Source organism: Cylas formicarius, unplaced genomic scaffold, assembly GCF_029955315.1.
Source record: "Cylas formicarius isolate icCylForm1 unplaced genomic scaffold, icCylForm1.1 PGA_scaffold_12__32_contigs__length_19106922, whole genome shotgun sequence".
Taxonomy (NCBI): domain Eukaryota; kingdom Metazoa; phylum Arthropoda; class Insecta; order Coleoptera; family Brentidae; genus Cylas; species Cylas formicarius.
Window position 1 is genome coordinate 18,851,621 of NW_026844225.1, and position 23,146 is coordinate 18,874,766.

The 23,146-nt window shown below is 34.9% G+C and overlaps 4 protein-coding genes and 1 long non-coding RNA gene across 7 annotated transcripts; 4 read left to right on the forward strand and 1 right to left on the reverse strand.

The window, feature by feature from the left end:
- Positions 1 to 747: 747 nt before the first annotated feature.
- Positions 748 to 14,144, forward strand: LOC132695853 (carboxypeptidase N subunit 2-like). Of its 2 annotated transcripts, none has more exons than XM_060660388.1 (4): positions 748 to 878; positions 9,787 to 10,114; positions 11,898 to 11,967; positions 12,041 to 14,144. In XM_060660388.1, exons 2-4 carry the CDS (start codon positions 9,796 to 9,798, stop codon positions 13,893 to 13,895), a joined length of 2,244 nt encoding a protein of 747 aa, XP_060516371.1. In that variant the 5' UTR covers positions 748 to 878; positions 9,787 to 9,795; the 3' UTR covers positions 13,896 to 14,144. The 2 variants fall into 2 exon arrangements, with proteins under 2 accessions (XP_060516371.1, XP_060516369.1); XM_060660386.1 differs by lacking the exon at positions 748 to 878 and adding an exon at positions 1,007 to 1,227.
- A 3,722-nt stretch (positions 14,145 to 17,866) lies between these two features.
- On the reverse strand, positions 17,867 to 20,788 carry LOC132695490 (uncharacterized). The gene is made up of 3 exons (XR_009617842.1): positions 20,692 to 20,788; positions 20,512 to 20,635; positions 17,867 to 18,265 (listed from the first exon to the last, which is right to left on the reverse strand). It is a non-coding gene; the product is annotated as an uncharacterized LOC132695490 (long non-coding RNA).
- On the forward strand, positions 18,596 to 19,439 carry LOC132695673 (uncharacterized). 2 transcript variants are annotated; one of them, XM_060660078.1, is made up of 2 exons: positions 18,596 to 18,800; positions 18,895 to 19,439. In XM_060660078.1, the coding sequence occupies exons 1-2, from the start codon at positions 18,663 to 18,665 to the stop codon at positions 19,075 to 19,077; spliced, it is 321 nt and encodes a 106-aa protein (XP_060516061.1). In that variant the 5' UTR covers positions 18,596 to 18,662; the 3' UTR covers positions 19,078 to 19,439. The 2 variants fall into 2 exon arrangements, with proteins under 2 accessions (XP_060516061.1, XP_060516062.1); XM_060660079.1 differs by having other exon boundaries at positions 18,596 to 18,770.
- Positions 19,641 to 20,715, forward strand: LOC132695489 (RNA pseudouridylate synthase domain-containing protein 1-like). The gene is made up of 4 exons (XM_060659766.1): positions 19,641 to 19,847; positions 19,900 to 20,143; positions 20,196 to 20,472; positions 20,528 to 20,715. Exons 1-4 carry the CDS (start codon positions 19,680 to 19,682, stop codon positions 20,673 to 20,675), a joined length of 837 nt encoding a protein of 278 aa, XP_060515749.1. The 5' UTR covers positions 19,641 to 19,679; the 3' UTR covers positions 20,676 to 20,715.
- Positions 20,789 to 21,047: 259 nt separating the features above from the next.
- LOC132695487 (exonuclease 1) lies at positions 21,048 to 23,075 on the forward strand. The gene is made up of 3 exons (XM_060659763.1): positions 21,048 to 22,020; positions 22,073 to 22,357; positions 22,410 to 23,075. Exons 1-3 carry the CDS (start codon positions 21,262 to 21,264, stop codon positions 23,073 to 23,075), a joined length of 1,710 nt encoding a protein of 569 aa, XP_060515746.1. The 5' UTR covers positions 21,048 to 21,261.
- Positions 23,076 to 23,146: the final 71 nt, after the last annotated feature.

The window sequence follows — 23,146 nt, forward strand, 5'->3', positions numbered from 1 at the left end:
TGAGCAAACTTTTTTGAACTTTTAATGTCGACACATCCGAACGTAACGCGATACCCTAAACACCCAAAAATATTTATACGCAAATAGGAAATCCCGTCAAGGAACTCTTTTTTGTGTAAATGATGCCCAGTTAGAGGCAGGTGCACAACGAACGACTCTTGCTTCCGTTTCTGCTTTCTGCTAATCATATTAGATGAAACGAGATTTAACTGCACAGGGTATTTTTACTTAAAGGGAAAACAATCTACTGTTTCTTTTTAATTGACCTCATTATTAATTATCACGGAAGAAACACGTACGTGAGTTTTGGAAGACACCTAATTCAACATCGTATGGGATTCTGAAACGAACTGAGCGTAAACAAGGACAGCACTCCATGCGATGTTGGCGAATAGACACGTATTACCGACATGCGGATCATTTCTGCAACTATCAACGACTAAATCGGGCATTTTTAATTAAATCTCGAGCTGTTTGGCCGCTCGCGGCAATTTTTTTTATGCGGGTGGCGTTTTAGAAACCGAACACTTCAGAGAAAAGCTCTTAATTAAAGTTTACCCCGGAGCGTGCTTAAGTGGACGCTTCCCGATTTTTTTTTCTTAAATTCTTCCCTGAATTGAATCTCTATTGAAAAACGCAAAACAATTTATCTTTTCTTTCGATAAGGCCGACCTTCAATATTTTCCTACCAGATTTTCGAGGAAATTTCGGACAATCTGGCAACGTCGAGTATACTCCACGATATTGCACGAGTAGGAGCGGACGGGTCGATATTCATTTAAAGCAAACATTTCAGTGCAGTTCAGTGTTAATAGCGTGTAGTCATGCGCCAAGTGCTGTTTAGAAACGTGCTTTAACAACATATAAGATAAGGAAAGGTAAGCAAAAGTAAGCGTGTCCTCAGTGAAGAATACATTTTTTTTTAAAACGACACGCGCACGCACACAGACGCGAGCACACGTACGCCTTTGGTGATTGTTCTCTATAGCAGAAAAACGATGAATGGTTGACTTAATGAAGGTGATTTTGCCGGTCGAATATTTCAAGTTATATTTACACAATCGGGTTCAGATTGGCGATCCGTCTTGGATTATGACAGTAGGTTAATTCCTCATGTCTAATAAACAAATTCACTCCCATCAACGGCAAATTACTGACCAAATAACCTCCACGTTGATGGCGCGTAACAGCAAAATTGCAGTTACCATTGTAGTGTCTTTATTTCATGTAAGTCAATTGAATGCTTTTATCAAAATTGGTACACTGGTCCATATACATAACAGTACTAAATTACGAATATAGTAAAGTCGGACAACGCAAATATTCATTCATATACATCCCAAGGGCGTCCGGTTTAAATACCTCCCGTTGCAACCTATGTAGCATTTGCTTAGTGCTAGACCTAAATTAATTCCTAACTTTTAATGACTGAATTATATACTTGTTTAATTAAATCGTCGAAATTAGTTTAAAAAATCTCACGAACACAAAACGTTAATAAAGTAAAATATATTTTAATAGAAACTGGCCATTATTAAATATCCGGATTAACTCATCGCAAAACATTGTTCACTTAAAAAATTTAGTATAATTAAATTATATATTTCGAAATGTCAACATTTTCAGTCACGCAAATTGGTGCCAAAGATCCTGTTAATATTTTTGGCAAATATTGTATTGAAAACCGCACTTTCCAGCACTAGTCATTTTTTAAGCGGGCAAGCATTAGCACATATACTTTTTTACGTAGTTTTGCGGTAGCGCCTTTAAGACAAGGCAAGTAGATCATTTCATTCAGATTCATTCAAGATAAGTTTCAAAAAAAATCGAAAAACTTACGGGAGTGCTTCCTTGCTTTAAATAATGGGTAGTTTGTTATATAAATGTTTGATCAAAATCTAACCTTTAGAGATATCTTATAAACGAAAATAGAACAATAAAATATTACAATACATTATTACAATATTTTTAATGAGTTTGAATTATATTGATATTGATATAAAGAAAAAAATTTTTATTTTGTTTTATTTTTTCACAATACATACCGTTTCCAACTAAAGAAATTAAGGCTAAAGCAATGCATGTTTTTAATTGAGTTATATTGATTCAATAAAATGTTTTGTAAGAAGGTATTCCATTCATTTATTCATAATTGACACATGACTAATCAATTAGTTTCAGAAATGTTTATAACAAACTATTTTTAAAATGTAATTCTTTACGAGATGATTGATAAAATACAAAATAAAACTGTTTGAGAGCAAATAATTCTTCTTTTGCCGATACGCAATGAAACTGTCATTTGTCATTCCGTAAATTTTTCTTTAAATCAAGATAAACGATTTAAAAAAAAACTATGCAGTGTCTTTCGTTAATAGTAAACTTCCGTAATAGTTTATTTTTCTATTTTAATTTTTAACAAAAAAGATAAAAATATTGTTTTACACATTTTTTTTTGGAATACCCTATATATTAAATGAGTTAATGACACAGAGATTCGGGCTTTAACCGAACCCCAAACATGATGCCCTAGACGCATTTAACTTAAATTGCCAATTATGAGATCGATTTTAACAATTTTAGGCCTAATAAACCGAAACAGCGTTAACGATCTTTCCTCATCTCTCTGTAATTAGTTATCACTTCCCGCGATGCGGAATTCGCAATTAGAGAGGTTTTCGGTACATAATTCTCCTCTATTTCCCGATGTTTTGCGTAAAAATAGAAACGAATCATACTTTAAAGCGATGATAGGGAATCCAAAAAATAGTTAAATCTGCAGCTGGAAGTAACGTTGTAGGCCAGTTTTGTAAAAGTCCAAATGACCCTAAAATTAAATTAAATTTGGATATTCGCAGCGAACTTTTTTTCACGGTATCGATTATCTGCCAATGGCCGACTTCTCTCTCTCTCTCTTCCTCTCACGCACACACGCGCGCGCGTATAGCAACGAGGATAGTTTAATTTTTTTTAATTGAATCTGGTTCGGCGTCTAATTAATTTTAAAACTGCAAACAACGGCGCGACCGCTATCTTTATTTCCTTTATTTCCGATCGCACAACCGATGCGGAAATCAAAATGCGCGGTGTACATTTTTCGTGTTCCTACTGCAAAGACGAAACTTTTCTAATTACCATCAAGATATCGGGTTAAACGTAAAACCAATTAAAAAGTTCGGATTCGAGTTTAATTTCGAGAATATTTGTTCATAAGTACTCACACTGCACCGACACTTTATAATTAGGTCTAATCTTATTATGATTCTTCAAGACTTTTGAGCATTGAAGTTAAATATTGTCCTACCAGTTTTAGCACACGGCTCCAGCTTAAAAGTTGCACTTCATAAATAAATACTTCGACAGTGAAGTCTATTAATACCTATTGTTTTTTATGGTATGTAAGGACTGTAAAGCTAGCGAATTACAGTTTTGCTCAGGAAACGATGACGTCACTGTACTCTTTTCTATTAATTCGGACGCTACACCAGAGCAGCAGCATTTCGCAACTCTTCCTAACACAAAACAAAACAAAAGGGGCAACTGCCCTAGAGCCCTAAATGATGTAGGGCCCCGCAGCGTACACAAAAAAGCTTTAAAATAAAAATTTAATTTTAATTTAAATATCATGTAACTAGTCGATCATTTTACTGGCAACGTCAAATATGTGTTCTGAAAGTGTATTATGATGTCTTTTCTTATTTAGAATTGTTTTATTGACTTAATATCATAGTATCAGTTTTTTCGCTTATTTAAAGGATTAAAGAAGGATTCGAATTACACAAAAATAATTGCATAGTACCAAAAAGTTTTATCAGATACTCGCTAAAATGTTATCGTTAGGATATAATTTTTTGAAAAGAGTTAAATTAAAAGCTTACACAAAAATCTACCTTGTTAACGTTTTTCTGAAATAAAATTATGTGTCTATTTACGTAGTAATAACAAGGAGAAGGATGCTTTATTTTTAAATCATCTGTAAATAAAGCTAAAGAGAAAATCAATTTTACTTCAGCACAGTGTTTTCTAGTATTTACACAATTTACTCAATTCCTGCGAGTAAGGAGAAAGATTATTTTCTGTTTTAAAATCAAATAAAAAGAAAAATACAGATTCTATTATTGAGAAATTTTTTAATTCCAAATCAAGAAAATGGCATTCTTTATAAAAAAAAATACTTATTTGTGTATATTTTTGTTTCCTCGACTTTTGATACACTTATATATTTTGATATTGAATAAAACATTTAGATACCTACTTTTCAGTTCAATTTATTAAGAAGGTATACTTTTCTTAAAATAAATATCCTATTATACTCGTTCGTTTTTTAACAATAAAAAGAGGCAAAAGCTCTCAAGGGGGGGGGCGATTTTTGAGTGCCCTGGGATTCCCGGGAATGTAAATCCGGCGCTGCTTCAAAACTTTTACTTTTAGAACTGTAAGTTCTATACGTGACAGCGTCTATTTAAAGTGTGCTTTTTATTTACACTTTTAACCAAGTAGCAGAATCAGTTCAAAAGCTATTAAAAAAATTAAAAAGGGCCGCTCAAAAATCTTCACATTTTGTAAAGGCTTCGAGTAAATTCGCTCATCTTTTTTTAGCGTCCGTTATTTTTCCGACAAGGCGCCTCGACTGAAAAAAAAAACAAAACTACCTTATTTGGGGAGTGAAATCGTAAAAACCCAAAGTGGCGGCTTTAATTCAGCAAATATCTGCATTTCGCTATCTAACAGTGCATGAAATGCCCTTTAGAATCCGAGAAGATATCGCGGCAACTTTTAATGCGTTTTTCAGTCTAGTCGAACGGAGTTAGAAGCATGGCAACGACGCATAACTTTGATAGCGCGATGAATAAACTTTAAAAATGCTTTTACCAGAACCTTGAATGTCGCATTGTTACTTTTGACTGAAAAGTCGGAACGGGAATGCGGTGAATCATAAAACTATTCGAAAAATGACTAACCATTGTTTAAACAAAACGCTGTGAATGTATGCAAAATATTAAAATGCACAGACTATTCATTTATTTAGGTATTAATTTGCTGTGACCACTCTAATTATGATGGTATGACCTTAACTCAAAAATCTCATCATTCCACAGATCTTCCAAGGAAACCCTCATTTTCCACTACGAGTTATTTTTAATACTTTCCGACCCTCTAATTCTGGGAAATTTACATAAAATTATAAAATATCGACTCAATTACTGAATGTATTTTGCTCAATTTTATTCAGAAAAATATGTGTAAATCCGCTTACTATCGCTCGAGCTTGCACTTGCAAAACGCGGAAGGATTCCCCAAGTTAAATACACCGGAGTTATTTTCCAATGCAGATTGCTTGAAGATATTAAAAAATAATCGAAAATTAAACAGTAATAATAATAACAGGACTTTATCAACCAAAGGTTACATTTACGGCATAATTATAATATTTTTTTTTACAAATAAAAAAAATAAAAATATTTAATAGCAAAATATATATATTTTTTACTTTAAGAGGAGAGTTTTAGAGGCTTTAGTTTAATCTCGGAAAATGTCAACAGAGATTTTTTTCAAATCGTCATTCATATTACTGTAAATGTAACAACAGAATTAGAGATAAAAGTTCTCCTAAACGAACGAACGAACAAGAGAAGAAGAGACTTGTTTAAAAATTCAGTAAATTTTTCACGTAAATACCTTATTAATCCTCAGCCGTCCTAATTTATTCATCATATTTACGGAACCCCTAAATAAACCTACAACATGAATTGCAGTGCAGTTATCAAGGCATAGAAAGTAAACAATGTCGCAATAGTTAATAGCAGACAAGACGAGACTCTCTGAGTCTAAGAGCTAAATATAACGTCTCTCTTGTTTAAAAATTTCCTTTAGGTTGAATGAATGAAACCTTTTTGTAAATAAAATGAAATCCTTTAAATTCGTATTCGACAATGCCGAGTTGAACGGTCAAGCAAGCGGGACCGGCCTTCTGCATTAAGCGGATTTAAAAGTTTATACGTATTTTTCTTCCACTCGGCTATTATTTAATAAAATCTCGTGTGCACGCGTTACGCCTGGAAGCTGCTAATTCATTAATTCATTAAATTATTGGAATTAATTGGTAAACGCGTATTAGGAACGATACGTGGAGGGAAAGACGCGATTAACATCGAGGATGTTATAACCAGAACCAGAATACTGAAATCGCACCTGTGCCGAGTCGAAGGAAATTGTTCTTCGCTACATATTAATGCCTGCACCGGTGTCATTGTGTCATTCCGGGGAACACGTATCTGAAGTACGTGGTCTTCCAACTTCTTGTTCCAACATTAATTAAATTCTAAGCCCCGAACGTCGCGTAAGAAAATCATAATTTCCCGTCGTGTGGTAATATAAAGGTTATACATACATACATACATACGTTATTAGCAAATAATACAGCACAGAAAGCAAGGCAACACATAGGTATGCGTCGAATAGATGTAGTCAATGGCACAATTTCCTCCTAGTTAACAGATACACCGCACAATAAAAAATTAATATTGCACAACGTACAGTACGCATTAAATAAATTAAAAATTGCAAGGCACATATAGAAAATATTTGCATTGCGCCTCGATACGTGCGCATTTCTATACTTTTTAAAAAAATGTTTTTTAAATATTAATATAGTTATTTTCGCTGTTTTCTATCAAAACAATTATAACTTTGGTCGTTCAAAACAAATAACGTCTACAAAATGCCTCGTTTGAACTACAAAAACTCCAAACTGAAGAAAATACGCTACATTAGTGTGACGTAGGACTTTCATTTATCAATAATGGAGTAGTCAGAAAATCAAAATATCTAATATATAACCTAATTTATAGAAGTCGTCGCTACTCAAAGGATTCTTTGCAATACTCTAGTACTATCACAGTTTAATCATTGTAATAGCGTATTCATGCCTTGTATCGAATTCAAAAAGTTCAAAACTCGAATATTGAACTGAGGTGGCTTTTACTTAATGAAAATCCATTTATCAAAATAAATAAGAACTAAAAGTTCATATTTTCACGAAATTGTTTCGACAACACACACAATTGTATAAAACATTTGATAAAGACACGGTTGTGTCGAAACAATTGTCATGTCAAAATATATAATTTCGTGAAAATCTGAACTTTTAGTTCTTATTTATTTTGAGTTCAAAACTCCTTTCTTGAAATAGAAATAGAAGTCATGTTTCACCATATCTGGTTCGGTCAGGCTGGTTGAAAATATTTAATCGATATAAACTTCACGCCCCGTTATTCTATTGCAAAATCATTCAATGCGGGAACGAAATTAGATTTCCAACGGATGTCCACAATTTTAATCTCGGTAGACCGGGTCTTCTTACTGTGCGACGGCATCAAAAAAAGAGCATTTGAAAAGGTATTTCTCACTGCAAATTGCAAATATAATTAATCAAAAATAAAAATTGCCTTTTGGGTAACAAAACGAATGCCAGCAAGATTTCATTTTCGTTTTAGACGTTATTAATCCTTTACTTAGATACCTCCTTCTCCTTAATCCCATCCCACTCCCACAATTTTATGCTAAATTTTGGACTTCCTTAGCCCTTTGCTACCAATGTAATTCGTGATATAATTTTGTATTTTTTTTTGTTCATCGTTAAGAAATATAGTATATTATGCAACAAGTGCGGTCAACGGTATTTGAGTCACGAGTTTATTTGACACGAGCGGAGCGAATCTTTCATAAACCAGTGAGATAAAGAGTTTCATACTATACTTTTTCTACGACCGTTAAAAAATTAAAAATAAAACCAGATTATCGGATTACTAAGTTTCGTACCATTCAAACAATATATTTACCAATTGCCTATTAAACCTACTCGTTTTTTTTTAACTGTGTACGTTAGACAGAGAGGAATGTATTATTGGATCTGTCATAAAACCTTATGTTGTTTATTTAACTTTTACAATTGGTCATTAAGTAATTTATTTTTTCTACTCCTGTCTGTAAAATGCCTAATTACACAGCGATCTAGGGTGCGGGAAGCGTCACTTTACCACGTCAGTTTCGTTTCCCACTTCGGACAGAAAAATCATCCAAGGATAGAGCTTTTAGGGGGATTAAATTTTTAAGCAAGAAAAAGCGAGTCCTAACCTTCAATTTTGTTTTTTTTTGTGCTGATGAGACATGGATATTTGAAAATGGTATAATTGGTCTTGGCAAGATATTAATATAAAAACTGTAAAAACCATTAAATTTCATGCGAACGGTATGTGATATATCGCATAACAATTTTCTGTGTATTAGTTTTTGGGTACATTTTTGCAAAACAACACGAATACATTCACTGACATGACCGACCGTCAGAATTCACAAACTTCAAAATTCAAACCGTGCGGTAAAATCTCCGAAAACATCCGATTGCTCCCAAATCCGTGCGGTAAAATCCCGGAAATATCCGAAGTGGCTCGGATCCGGTAAAGCGACGTTTCCCGCACAGTATATCGGTGTGTAATGAATCATAATCGTGCTATATTTTAATAATTAAGTAAGTAAGTAGACCTAGACTCTAAATGAGATTTTGTTAAATAGATATGGAGCATGTAATTTGAAATACGGTGCCGACCTTAAACTCCGTAAATTAACCTTAGGTTTTGAAGTTTTTATACGCGTCTTTTAAGTACTGAATCAAGACAAGGGTTACAGATTGCATAGCAGTTATTCAACTGAGGTAAAACCAGGGAGTTACAAAGAAGTTTTTTGATTTCTCGTGGAATTGCCTATTTATAAGCTTAGGAGAGCATATTACATTCACTGACATAACCGTCAGAATTGACAAACGTCAAAATTCAAGCCGCGCCGTAAAATCTCCGAAAACATCCGATTGCTTCCAAATAAATAAATAAATAAATAAATAAAATAAATAAAAATGTACCCAAAAACTAACGGTCGTAGAAAAAGTATAGTATGCAAAAAATCAAGAAAACCTCGTAAAACTATAATGGATCGTGTTTTGGAAATCCTAAAATTTGGTTTATTTTCACAAAAATCGAGAGAATCGAACCCGTATGATAATACAAAAAAAAACGAACGGTAAATATTTCTCATTATATACGGCAGTGTGCAACGAAGCGTTAAATTTAACAAAATTAGGGAACAGCGCAACACACAATCAAAATTTAATTGGCAAAACTGGCCCTAGAATTTATATATTAAACTTTTTCGTCGGGCGTAAAAGTAAGCGGAGATATTGCCAATACGGTAATTTGCTTTTTAAGAATTGGAACGTATCAAATGCGTCAAATTAAGTTAACTGGACCGTATGAATCTGTATGGCGGCGATCAAAAGAAACATTCGGACGCAAATCTGCTTGCTAGCATTAAATTCGTAATCAATACGATCGATCGGTGGCGGGGACTGACTCGCGTTTATTTATCAACCGATTACTAGGTTTAATTACTCGGTAATCGATCCCCGCGCGAAAATTACGTTTCCAGAAAATGAAAATACATTTTTCCGACCGGAACGAATTTTTACAATTTTAATATTGCAATAAACTAACTCCTCGATGGTACGCCATGAATAAAACATTAACTTGTAGCGCGATAGGAATTTCGACGGTGAATCGAATATTAAATCGTTCGAATTTTACGCATGTTGGAGGAATTCTTCCCAATTCCCACTAGAATTTACCCTTTTATTAATGACGCATTTGCATAGACAGCGGACAAATTGTTTTCCGCCCAGAATTGAACAAAATGCCTGTCCCAATAATCACGGAAAACATTTTTATCTTTTTTCAGAAAGCGAAAATGCCTCCGGTTTGGTATTATCTGATGTTGGCGTCTGCGGTTTTCTTTTCACCTGGATACTCGTTCAACGGGGAACAAGCCGAGCTGGAATGTCCCGATGATTGCGATTGTCATTATTTCCGCATCAACTGGGTGACGGACTGTTCAAACAGTAATTTAACGCAAATTCCATACGACGAGCTCAGTTTGAACGTCTACGTCTTGGACATGAACGACAATTTGATATCGGAAATCAAACCTTTTCCCGCCGACATCAAAATGAGACGGCTGCAAATGGCCGACAACGCGATGAACGAACTCAAAAAGGAATCGTTTCAAGGTTTGAACTTCAATCATAATTTGCTATACGTTCTCCGGAAACAACGCGATTTTTCCCTTAGCCCTTTCTTGTGGTGGTTCTTCCTCGCCGTCGCTAGGTAGCCATGCCAAAAGGATCAGTTCCATTTCTTTGTGGTTATTCCTAATCTTTCCACTCTTTCTTTCAGAGAAGGGTAGAGTAATAAAATCTCTTGCTTAATGCTTAAGCCACTTTCATTGTTGGTATCAATTTTAACGCAAAGTTATGGATCTATTGTTCTTTGTTAACCACTCACGAACACCGAACACCGGTGTGCCAAATGTACCGACTGTCTCACATAAAGTGCTCACTAATATGCTTTTCTCAAACCGTGTAATAGTTATGAAAAAAATTCTTATACAAAAGTTCTTTGGATTAATTTTAAATAGAACACCCTATATTTCATTGCGTTTTTAGCTTATTATTTATATTATCTCAAAAACTGCCAAAGCTGGAATGATAAAGTTCAATATCTATGAATTTTTGAACATGCAGAATTCAAAAATGTTAACAGCAATGTTGTCAGATTTAGCAATTTTACGTTACACGTCATAATTTTGTTATTTTTAATGAAATGCCCTATTTCTTTTTGTAAGGTCTCATCTCGTATTGAATTTTATCGTTTTAGTTTTGGCAGTTTTACTGAAAAAGCGATGTTATCGTGGCTCAGTAATTAATAGAAACAAAATTTTGAAATTGTGACACGTTACATTTCAATTAAAATAACAAAATTATGACGCGTGACGTAAAAGTGGTAAATGTGACACCATCGCCGTTAGCATTTTTGAATTTTGTCGTTGCAGCTTAGGCAGTTTTGGGGATATTTAAGCGTTCCGGTACTGTTTAAATAAATATAGAGGGTTTTATGCGCGTTTTACTATAATATACAATAATATGAAGTAAAGGAAGGCACTTCGTATAATTCTAGACTCAAAAATCACAAAATTTCATTAAACCTAAATCTTGTGTATAAAAATTCCTTTTCAGAATATTACTAGTTAGCTTAATATTTATTTTGGGAGCTTTTCTTAATATGCTAATTTTTCAATACAATGAAATATAGCATGTTCCATTTAAAATTCCAAAGTTAGTATCGATATCGTATAATTCGGGCACCTTTTATAATCCAAAAGTGAATACACCAAATATTTCCTTAAATTTTCTTAATATGTATTTAAAATTTCTTCAGGTTTTTTTGGTACATCTAAATTTCCTATATGTAGTAGTTCCTTCTTTATCACTGTCGAACTATTTTCAACTCAATAATTTTGGTGATGATTTTTTGTATTCTCAAAGATGCGTTATCATTCAACCACAATTATCTTCAAAAACATTCGAATTTCTCATAGTATAATTCCTGTATAGATCACTGAAATTTTAACAAACCTTTTCTAAAAGGCACCTTAATACCCGGGAATAGGCCTTCAATGAAGATTTGACGAGCACCGGTTATATTTGTCTGGCCACATTTTTAGTAAAATGAAATGACCTCGTCTTGGTGTACTGACCAAAAGTTGAGATGAGACACCCTGTCTATCCGACATTATGTACCGCAAATAAGCTAATTAATTCTCGATTATATCGAGAATTATGTTCCGTCGTCGTTGCAAAATAAAAAACAATTTTGTTTATTGTTTGGATGCGCGAGTTCAATTATCGATTTGCTTACGTATTAAAACAAAACGATAATTAGGGCGTTTATATTTTGCCAAGCCCGGTCAGTTTTGCGAATCGCCAAAAATATTACCATTAATTTTATTTCCAGGCTTGCACTACCTGATCGATGCAGATTTTTCGGGAAACCGTATCAGTAAAGTGGATCCCGACCTTTTCGAGTAAGTCAATACCGAATAGTCCGGAATATTTCGCTATAAATAAATGCTAAGCATTTCGCAATATTATTTACAGAGATTCGGCCGGATTTATAACATTAGAACTCCAGAACAATCCACTCGAGCCGGTCGAAGGGCCTTTCTTGTCGATAAGCACCCTGTTATACTTGGATATCAGTAACTGCACGTTGAAATACCTGAACGACCACTTCTTCGAAAATATATCGGCCCTGACTACTTTGGATTTATCCGAGAACCCGCTGAACTTGCTAAACAGCCGCGCGTTCGAACCTTTGACAAGCCTGGAGACGCTCAAGATGAATCATTGCAATTTAACGCTAATTACGGACGATACGTTCGTGGCGCAACAGAATCTCAAAACCTTGGAACTAATCGGAAACAATTTCGTGAAACACACCGAATGGGCGCCGGTATTCTCCCATTTGCAACTGCTCGAATACCTGAGTTTGAGGAATTCCCACATATACCACCTGTCCGAGAGCATGTTCGACAAAAACCACTACCTGAGGAAGTTGATTCTGGCCGAAAACGACCTGTCCGGACTGGATGTCGGTGAAACGATAAAGAATTTGCAAAACTTGGACACGCTCGACCTGTCCTATTGCAACCTCACGGTGCCGTTGTCGGAGGATACGTTCGCGAACGCGACCAAAATAAGGAGCCTCTACTTATCGGGCAACACCCTGTTCGCGTCCGATCTATTAGTTGCGCTATCGCCTTTAACCAACTTGCAAAAACTATCTTTGAGCAACTGCGGCCTGAGACGCTTGCCGGATACGTTCCATAAATTCAAAAGTTTGCAGGAGTTAGACATATCTCACAATCCGCTGAACGACGCGTTCGTTAAATTATTAGCACCCCTGGAAACTTTGGAATATCTAAACATGGGCTACAGTAACTTGTCGCACATCGCCCCCACGTCCTTCTCGAAGATGACGTCGATGCGTCGACTGATTTTGTCAGGTAACGATCTCAACAATCTCGAGGCCGGACTGTTCGGCAATCTGACCCGCTTGGAAAGTTTGGAGCTGAACTTCTGCGGCCTGCGCCGCCCGCTCAATGCCACCTTGTTTTTCAACAACCTCACTTACACCAACTTGACGGAACTTCAGTTGGCCGGAAACCCGCTACGCGTGTCCAAAACAGGGCCGCTCCTTCCCAAACAACTATCCCGTCTGCAAACTTTGGACCTTAGCAACTGCAATTTGACATTCTTACCGCCCGAAGCGTTCTATTGGACGAGGAACATTACGAGCTTGACGTTGGCGGGGAATTTTTTTACCGCGCCCACCGACATGCGCTTTTTAGAACTGCTGCCCAAACTCGAAGTCTTGGACTTGACGTACAACAACCTTACCACGTTCTCGCCTAAACAACTGTCCCTCAATCCGCAAGTGATCAAACTCAAACTGATCGGAAACCCGTGGAAGTGCGACTGCGCCGTAGCGGATCTGTGGGACTGGGCTCGTATGCAAAAAGGAGACCTGGGGGTCTTGGAGGGCTCGACTCTCGGCGCTGCCGACGTCACCGTCGGCAAAACCAAACGCAAGAGGTTGCTGGTGTGTAATTACGACGAAAAAGTGCCGTTGCCGTTGGTGATGAATAAAACTGCGACGGGACGGAAACCGTTCAAGCAGCAACGCACGGTGTCGACTACGAATCGCACGTGGGCGAAGTACGTAAGGGAGTCCGGTTGCGAACCATCGCCGGATTTTACGTTGCAAAGAGCGCCGAGGGCGGCGAACGACGATGGAGAGAAAATACGAATCGCCGAACACGGCCCGAACAATTGGGCATCGGCTGCGATTAACGCATGCGTGGTCTACGTCACCCTCATCACCGTCGTGGGTGTGTTGTTTTTAATAACGAAACGCAAACGAATCGAACGGCACGTAAATAAAAACAATTAGACGAACAAAACATATTTGCGGGGTGGAAAAATAAATAGTAAAGCGAGACGCCCTGCACGTATGCGGCACGTGAACGGATCAGTATATTCTATTTATTAGTCAAAGTATTTTAATGAATATTCCAATAGTACTATGATAGTTCGTCGTTATAATAAGACTGTTTTGCGTTATTTTTTTAGCGTCGTGAGCACAAAGGCTGTAATAAAATTTGTATACCAACGCAGAAAATAAAAATTAATAATTTGTTTTCTCGCTTTGTTTCATTTCTAAACGCGGCGCTTTCTGTTGTCACTCCGCCATTAAACGGTTTGGCACCTAAAACTCGTTAAATGCGAACAAAAATGAAGTATACATTTTTTCAAGGAAAATAAAATTAAAATTGCTTCGCTTAAGACTTTATTAATACGAAAGAGTAATAAAATGTAAATGTTCAATAACAGGGTGGATAACTTAAGGATTATATCATAAAGTTCAAGTAAATAGCAATGATAAACCAAGAGAGCTGCTTCCAATCGTATACTAAGAATGGCAAAACCCACCCATTTTCCTGCTAGTGTTCTACATTCGTCCATTACGCCCCGGTGTAGTACAGTCGGCGGAGATAGCACCAATTACCGAGTAATTACAGTAGTTTCCACTACAAAACAGGGGTTGAACAACTATTGCCGAAACTCGAAAGGCCGTGTTTAATTATTATGGATAATGCACGATATCACTCTAGACTTAGTGAAACTATACCAAATGCATCAACAAGAAAAGAAGAAATTATCAATTGGCTGCGCAGTAAGCGGTTTAATTACCCAGAAAATTATCTAAAATGTGAGTTATTAAAAATTGTCAAAAATTACAAAACAAACTTGCCATTTGCTATCAAGTTTTCAGATAGTCTCCTTACCATTGTATATTTAATTTCGGAATATTTTTAATGAAAATATTGTAAGCGAGGCAAGGAACGATGATACTGCAGTAGTATCTGTTTGGAAGGCAACTCTCCAGACAGCTACCAAAAAAAAATTGGATCAGTTGTATAGCACATACAAAAAATATAATAAAAGAATACTAGGAAAAAACACACTTGATATAACGGTACCACCACTGTTATTAATGTAGACGAAAGATGATTTTCTGGTAGTTGGCTCTGCTATGGAATAGTACATTATACAACAAGTGCGGTAAACGGCATTTGACTCACGAGTTTGACACTAGCGGGGCGCAGCGGAGTGAGTGTTTGATATACGAGTGACTTAAAATTTTTACCGAACGTGTTGCATATTATACTTTTTCTACGACTGTTAGTTGTTGGGTATATTTTCGCAAAACAACACGAATACATTCACTGACATGACTGTCTGAATTGACAAACGTCAAAATTCAAGGCGTTGGAAATATCTCCGAAAACATCCGATTGCTCTCAAACTCGTGCCATAAAATATCAGAATTGTCCGAAGTGGCTCGGATCCTAGGGAAATAAAACTGACGTGGTAAAGTCACACACGCTAGATCGGTGTGTAATTAGGTACAGACGGGAGTAGAAAAAATATTTTATACGGTATGATATGTTTCTTTTAATTTTCCGATGTTTTTAGTATTTTTTAAATTTTTATTATATGGACAGAGTTTTCGGACAACTGTAACATGCAGACTCACCTACTTAAATATTCGCTAATCATTAAGGAACACACCCTGATCTGAGTGTGAGTGTGTTAGTTAAATTAATAAATACCAAATACAACTTATTCTGCCTCTCTTACTCCCAAGTAATAAAATCGTGATCGTTAGTGACGGCTGTCTTGCATTGATCAAATAGACATTTAGGGCGGAACAACTTCTGCTGAAGTGAAAGTGAAAGCAAGATGAACAATCTATTTTATTCTGTCTGGCATTTGATTGCCACCAATGCCATCACAAATCGTACCGTTATATTCCGTATTGCATTTTTTAAGATGTACACAACTCGAACGGTTTTAATTTGCATACAATAGAAAGACTACATATACTTTAATAGAATAATAAATATAATGATAATTATACAAGATAATAATTATAGCGGACAAATAATTGAGATATAAATTATACATAAATAATAAATACATATGGAGGTAAGTATAATATGAAAATAAATAAATTGTAATAAATATTATTTAAAAAAATCTACTATTTGCGATACAACTTCATTTGAGAATTTTAATCGTGTTCCGATCATAGCGGTAAATGAGGGGCTCTACAGTGTTTCTTTGTATATGGTCAGCTTCCCACATACTTTCTTCATTAACTCTTGCAAGAACGTTTCAACGTCTTGCATTTTAAATGTGACCCATTCCTTGCAGTTTAATCCATAGCAACACGATGGAAGATGAAGTATTCTTATATTTCGTATTGAAGTGTCATGTCATTTTTTTAACAAACACACGACCGCCGAATAATAACTACAATTCTTGGTAAGACCTATGTTGTTGGTTTTTTTTATAGACCACCTTAAGGAGTGATCCGTGATGTTCTAGAAACTGTTGAAAGACTATCGAAATCTCAACAACAAAAAGTAAAATCTAGTAACCTATAATGATTTCAGACTTATAAGTATTCTGCCTATTCTGCTGTTTTCCATATATAATGATATAATTCGTACGATTGACAGAGGTAAAGCAACAATTCTGATTCTTATTGACTTTAGTAAAGCCTTTGATAGAGTAAATTATAAGTCACTTTTGTCAATTTTTCACTATATTGGATTTGGGGATACAGCAGTTGAACTCATAAGTAACTATCCCAATGAACGACTTTTTCTTTTCTAGTAATACTTGTAATATAATTAATTCGATAAATCACTGCCAGAAGGCACACAAGCTTAAAAAAAAATTAAACGAGCACCTCGCTATTAGATTAGATTATTTGAATTTTCGCAAAAACATAACCTCTTAATTAATTCGACTTATTTAATTTTTGGGAAATACTGCCTAAATAAACATATAAATATTAACGCTATTCTATATACACAATCATGTCGCAACTTGGATTTAGTTTTTGATTCAACTTTAATGTTTCAGCCTCACGTTAACAACTGTTTTCAACGCGATTATGGAAATCTAAAAAACTTCTTCTATAGAAAACTCAAAAAATCCAAAAAACAGATTACCTTGTGGTTAGTCACTTCAGTTTTGCTGACGCAGTCCACGGCCTATACCTGGGTGAGGTTGACTCAGACAAAATTCAGGGTGTCTAAAAATCTTGTTTAAGATTTCTAGATGGTATCCGCCGTTGTCAGCCTCTGTCTCATAAATTGGACCATATCAAATGGCTTTGTATGGCAGACAGAAGGAATTTACACTCGGCTACATAATACGATCCGAACGTCCCTCGTATTTGTCACGAAAACTAAAATTCCGAACCGATATGCGGATATCGCGGCTACATTTCTCCACCTACATATAATTCAATGTTTTTTAGAAGATGTTTTTCGTAGAACATCTATAGTCTTTACAACACTATTACTGTTGCACAGTAAGGTATGGTGTTGCTTACCACGCATGTATATTTCTTCATTGTTATCTTTTAACAAGGGGAACGAACTAGCATCTTTGTAAATATTGATTTTCATCCTCATTTTTTGTCAATATTTAGGTCGAAATTAGTGTTTGGTTGATATGATTGTACATTGCAAATAAAATATTTATTATTTTTATTCTTATAATTCTAATTTTAAACACAGGTAGATCAACTAAATGGGAATGGAATACACAACATTGCACGGTTCAATAATGTCAATTTTTCAAGATCAAAAATGATTTATAACCCGATAAGCCGCAGCGTCAAGAAAAAAATATATGTTTCATCAACAGTACCACACCCTGTATATCGTTGGGCACATAATCGATTGGGAGCTTTATGTACGCGACATATAGACTTCAGGAATTACCATATAAATAATTAAAACTCTTACTCAATAAGTATTATATTTTTTATTTTGACGACGTACATTTTTTCGTTGTGTGAGCAGCTCGACGGGGAAGGACGATTTTTTTTTGTGCGATATCAAATCGACTTCGGCCTTATTAAAGATATCGCAGCAAAATATTTTTTTGAAAAACAAATTAATTAGTTTCGAGGGGCGACAACAGAATACGAAAGATACAAAATAACAAGTAGCGTACCTTTCTCTTTCTAATTAGGCGGAAGCTGAGAGGGCATGGAAACGTCGAGTGCTTTTCAGGTTCGCACTAGCAATTACGGGCCGGGGCACCGTGTAAAAGTTTCCCCGGACAAGCAAAGACGAAGGACCAATGTATTGTCGAGTAGAGGCCTCCTGTTTGTCAGTAATAAGGTGACCCGGCGGAATTAATTTCGAAATCATTTTCCAAATGACCTCGAATCCCCTGCGATAAAATGAAAAATAAACTGACACGAATCGATTAATTAGTTTTAAAAGCTTAAAGCGCACAAATTGGAGAAGAAAATACAAAAAATAAAAAAAAATAATGGAAAACAAACAATTATTTCTTTACACATATTGTGTGGCGGTCCATGTGGCTCCATCTGTTAAGTTTTGGTCCGACGAACGTAACGGAAACATAAAGCACAATTAGAAGAATTTTAGAGCGAGAGGCAGCAACCAGATGGCAGGTTAATGCATAGGAATCCTCAAAATCAATAATTTGGGGAAACCATCCCGCGGAATTCATTCATAAATAACCGCAGCCGTCACATGTTACTCGCGATGACGACCGCTGAACTCAAACAACATCCTTAAAAATGTAGAACACCATCACGATAATGATTATGAACGAAGGGTCGTATTCTTATGACGTAGTTAACGAACTCTTCAAGCCGATAGAAGAATTGGGATGGTTGTTCGTCAATGTTTTTTGGGGAAAAGAGTCGGTAATTGTTAATAATTGTTATTACTGCATGGTAATCCCACATTTTTAGTTTTACATAGAAACGCCAAATATAATTAAAGGTTCGCGAAAGCATATATAAAGACTAACCGATGATGTATTTTCAGACTGTGGAAGATGTTATTTTACTAGTTGGAACTTTCGTAGCGTTCGTCGCATTTATCCTTTGGTGTTGTTTTCCGGTAATACCAAGAGACGGAAAACCATTATTTCAAGTCCGCAGTGATGCTTTTTACAGAGAATTTTGCACCAGAGAAGACCGATATAACGAAATTCGACAAAAAAATTAGTTTGCCTAAGAAACTTCAAAATCTAAAGATTAACTCATTGTACAAACTCATTATTAAATAAAAATCACATATCGTTAAACTTGTAACAATTGTGAACATTGTTGAAAAACCTGAAAGGCTTCCACAATTCGAAATATGTATGATAGTCCCCTGCTTTAAATTTTGTACGCAATTAAACAATTTTTGGAAAATAGAAAAAGTTTCAAATATGTTATATTTTAAAATGTTGTTATAAATATCGTAAAAACCTTTGTTAATTTTCATTTCTTACACGAATATTTATTTGAAGTACTTAATTTTAAATTATATTTTTTCTTAAACTCCTGTGATCAAATACCTACATACTTATAAATAAAAACATACAAAAGCATATAAACCGTTTTTATGTTCTTATAAAAATCAGTAATTTAGTGATCATTTCAAAAAATAAAAATAGTCTCTTACACATAATTTATGGCCCCGCAATATCCCCGGAATTTTCATTGTCCTTACTCAATTCTTACAAAACTCGCAGAATATGCTGTGGCTCAAAGCATAGCCTAGCTTTACTGTGGTTATATGGTTATAACCTACCGTAAAATTTAAGGTACCCAACTTTCATTATGGCAGCGTTATTTATTCCCCTTTACCTCTTAATAAAAATAGGAACATTATTAACATCGTACTTTCAATTTAGAAGGACGAAAACGAAAGTTATTTATTCCAGTTCAAACTTTTTAATTGTGAATAAAGGTACAGATTTTAAAATAAATAGCAACAACAGTAAAGAGGTATGGTATATAGGAAGGCCTAATAACAAAATACTTTATTAAACATAATTAGGTGACGGTTCAAACATTTCTTAAATGGAAATATCCAAATATAGCAAATAGCAAGCTTTATCATGAATTTTACTACCCTCATCGGCTAGACTATGCCACAAGTGGAATTTTATGTATTCCAACAAATAAAAAAACTTGTAAAGTTGTATCACAGGTGTTTTCAACTAGGGTGGCTAGAAAATACTATATTGCTATAGTGCGGGGATCTCTATCTGAAGAAATACTGGACATTAACATTCCAATAGGTTCGCTTTTGTGTTTGTTTTTTGGCAATGAATTAACAAGTTTTAAGTACAGGAGAGGACATAAGATATAAAGACATACAAAAAATGTGCACCATAAGTGAAGCAGCATTCTGTAGTAAATCACGGTGTGCAAGGACGGTATTAATTTCCATTGAAAAAGGATTATTTGATATGTATCCTGCAACGAAAGTTTTATGTCGACCCATAACTGGAAGGAGACATCAAATAAGAGTTCACTGCTTTTCAGTAGGCCATACAATAGTTGGAGATTTTACATATAGTAACAGGAAAGATAATAAACCCCCTCAAATGTATTTGCACTGTATTAGGTAACAACTTTTTATTTATTTCCAACTAGCTATACTTACTTTTCCCTTTTTGCAGGCTGAGACTACCAAATCACATAGAAGATATAGATATTGCAACAGACGATCCATACAGAGGAATTGAAAACTGGTCTTCAGTTAGAACTCTTATGACAATATCAGCGGCCTACAATAAAATTGATGAATTTATTGAAACAAAGATTTGAAATTTGTCTTTCTTACATTATTTATTACATCCGTTTTAAAATATTGCTTGAAATTCAGAAATCATTTTGCACAAATTATGTAAATAAAGTTAAGGAACTCCATTTTTTTTTTCAAATACAAGGCGCAGTATATCAAAATTTGACTTCGTATTCGCCGCGTTTTATAGTTACCAACATGAAAAATGCAGCCAACATTACCGATTTGATTCCCACTAAAGGTTAATCCACACGTAGCCTGGAATAGTTTATATTTCATGTCATTGCATTAAATGTGGTACTAATTTTTGAAACGATTATTATTGAAGGCATTCGAAAAAAACTCATCATTTCCTTAATTGTTAAATGCATAATGCGCGCGGTGTGTGTTGTCGCTGTTGTCTGTGACTGTTTCAGTTTTTGGCGCGATTAACAAATTTATTGTCAACGATTAACCTCACATTTGAGAAGGTACCTAGATTTGGTTTTGAATCGTTTTTGTTAATTTTGCAATAAATGTAGCCTTACTATGAATGAAACTAAATATTTAAATAATGCAGTATAAGTAATAAGTTAATTTGATTGTACATAGTCTGTGACAACGTAGAAAATGGGTATTCAGGGATTGCTTCCCTATCTCGAAAAAGCTACAAGACCTTGCGATGTATCGGAATTTCGAGGAGGAACTTTAGCGATTGATTCATACTGTTTCCTTCACAAAGGGGCGACCGCGTGTGTGGAACAACTTGCGCGAGGAGAAGATAGTCCCTTGTATGTGAAATATTGCCTGAAGTATGTGAAGCTATTGCTTTCATACAACATACACCCTATAATGGTTTTCGATGGCAGAAATCTTCCAGCTAAAGCTGAGACGGAAGCTAGACGACGCGATTCGCGAAAAAAGGCAAAGCAAAGAGCAAAAGAACTGATACATTTGGGGAAAACAGGGGAAGCCAGAAATTTTCTTAAACAGTCCATTGATATAACTCCAAAAATGGCCTATAACTTAATAGTGGAATGTAGAAAACTGAATGTTGATTGTATTGTAGCACCATATGAATCTGATGCACAGCTCGCATTTTTCAATTTAAAAGGTATTGCTGACGCAGTAATAACAGAAGATTCAGATTTAGTTTTGTTTGGCTGCAAAAAAGTATTATATAAATTGGATTTAAATGGTCACGGACGGTTAGTGGAAACTGAGAAAATTTATTTAGCCATGAAGATGAGACCTGATCAATTTACTTTTGAGAAGTTTAGATACATGTGCATACTTTCTGGGTGTGATTATGTTGATTCTCTCCATGGAATTGGTCTAAAAAAAGCAGAAACATTTTTAAAGCTCACTGCAGAAACAGATCCGGAGAAGGTAAATGGAGTGTCATAATTAACAATAATCTATTGTGCTTATAATTTTTTAGTTTATTGACAAACTGCCAAGATATCTTAACATGAAACATCTAGTTATTACTGATGAATACAGAAAAAAAGTTATGACAGCCAATGCCACATTTCTTCATCAAATTGTTTTTGATCCTCATAGGAAAACATTAACACATCTTTCAAGTCCTGAATCAGTTGGCACAAAAGAAGAATATCTTAAAAATTCTGGAGAATTTTTTGACAATGAGAAAGCATACCAAATAGCTCTTGGCAACCTTAACCCAAACAACTTTGAGCAATTTGATAACTGGATACCTTCACCGGTATTTTTTTATTGATTGGTTATTCTATTTTTCTATTTAGCATTTGTTTTAGAACCACCCTTACAGTATTTGGTCAGGAGTATGTAAAAAAAGAATATCAGTTAAAGAAGAAAAGGAAATCAGTAAATGGACTTTCACAAAATATTTATCCGCTACCAATGAAAGTGCTAGAAAGACCTCCGCTCTCGAATTTGAAAAACAAAAAATAAATGAAGACAGTCAGATTGAAAAGGAACTGTCAATCTATACCAGGGCTTTAAAAGTAGAAAAAGAAGTTTATTGCAAACATGAACCAGATGTAGCTTGTGATACAGAAACTTCTCCAATAATATCCCAAAATCCATTTTTAAAGAAGAAAAAATTAAGTAAATTCCCTAATACATTTGCAGACGATAATATTGTCGTGAAAAGTCGTTTCTTCGAACCAAAGAAAGACGAAGATTTGAAAGAAATATTACATGAAGAGTGCTCAGAAATAATTGTTAAAAAAAGAAGGGTGGAAGACATTCTAACAGAAGTTAGAACAAATGAGAGTATGATTGAAATAATAGATGTTGACGCTGTGCATTATGAAAAGTCTTCTCAGAAGCAAGAAGATACAGTAACCAGTAATATCACTAAGAAGAAAAAACTTTCATCCTGTAGATCTGTTGGTTTACAAAAAAATCGAATAGGGCAACAAACATTGCATAATTTTTTTGGTACATTTAACAAGTAGCGTACTTGTAACTATTTTATTGTCGGATTTTTTTTTATATTTTTGTTAATAAAATATTTAAATAACCATCC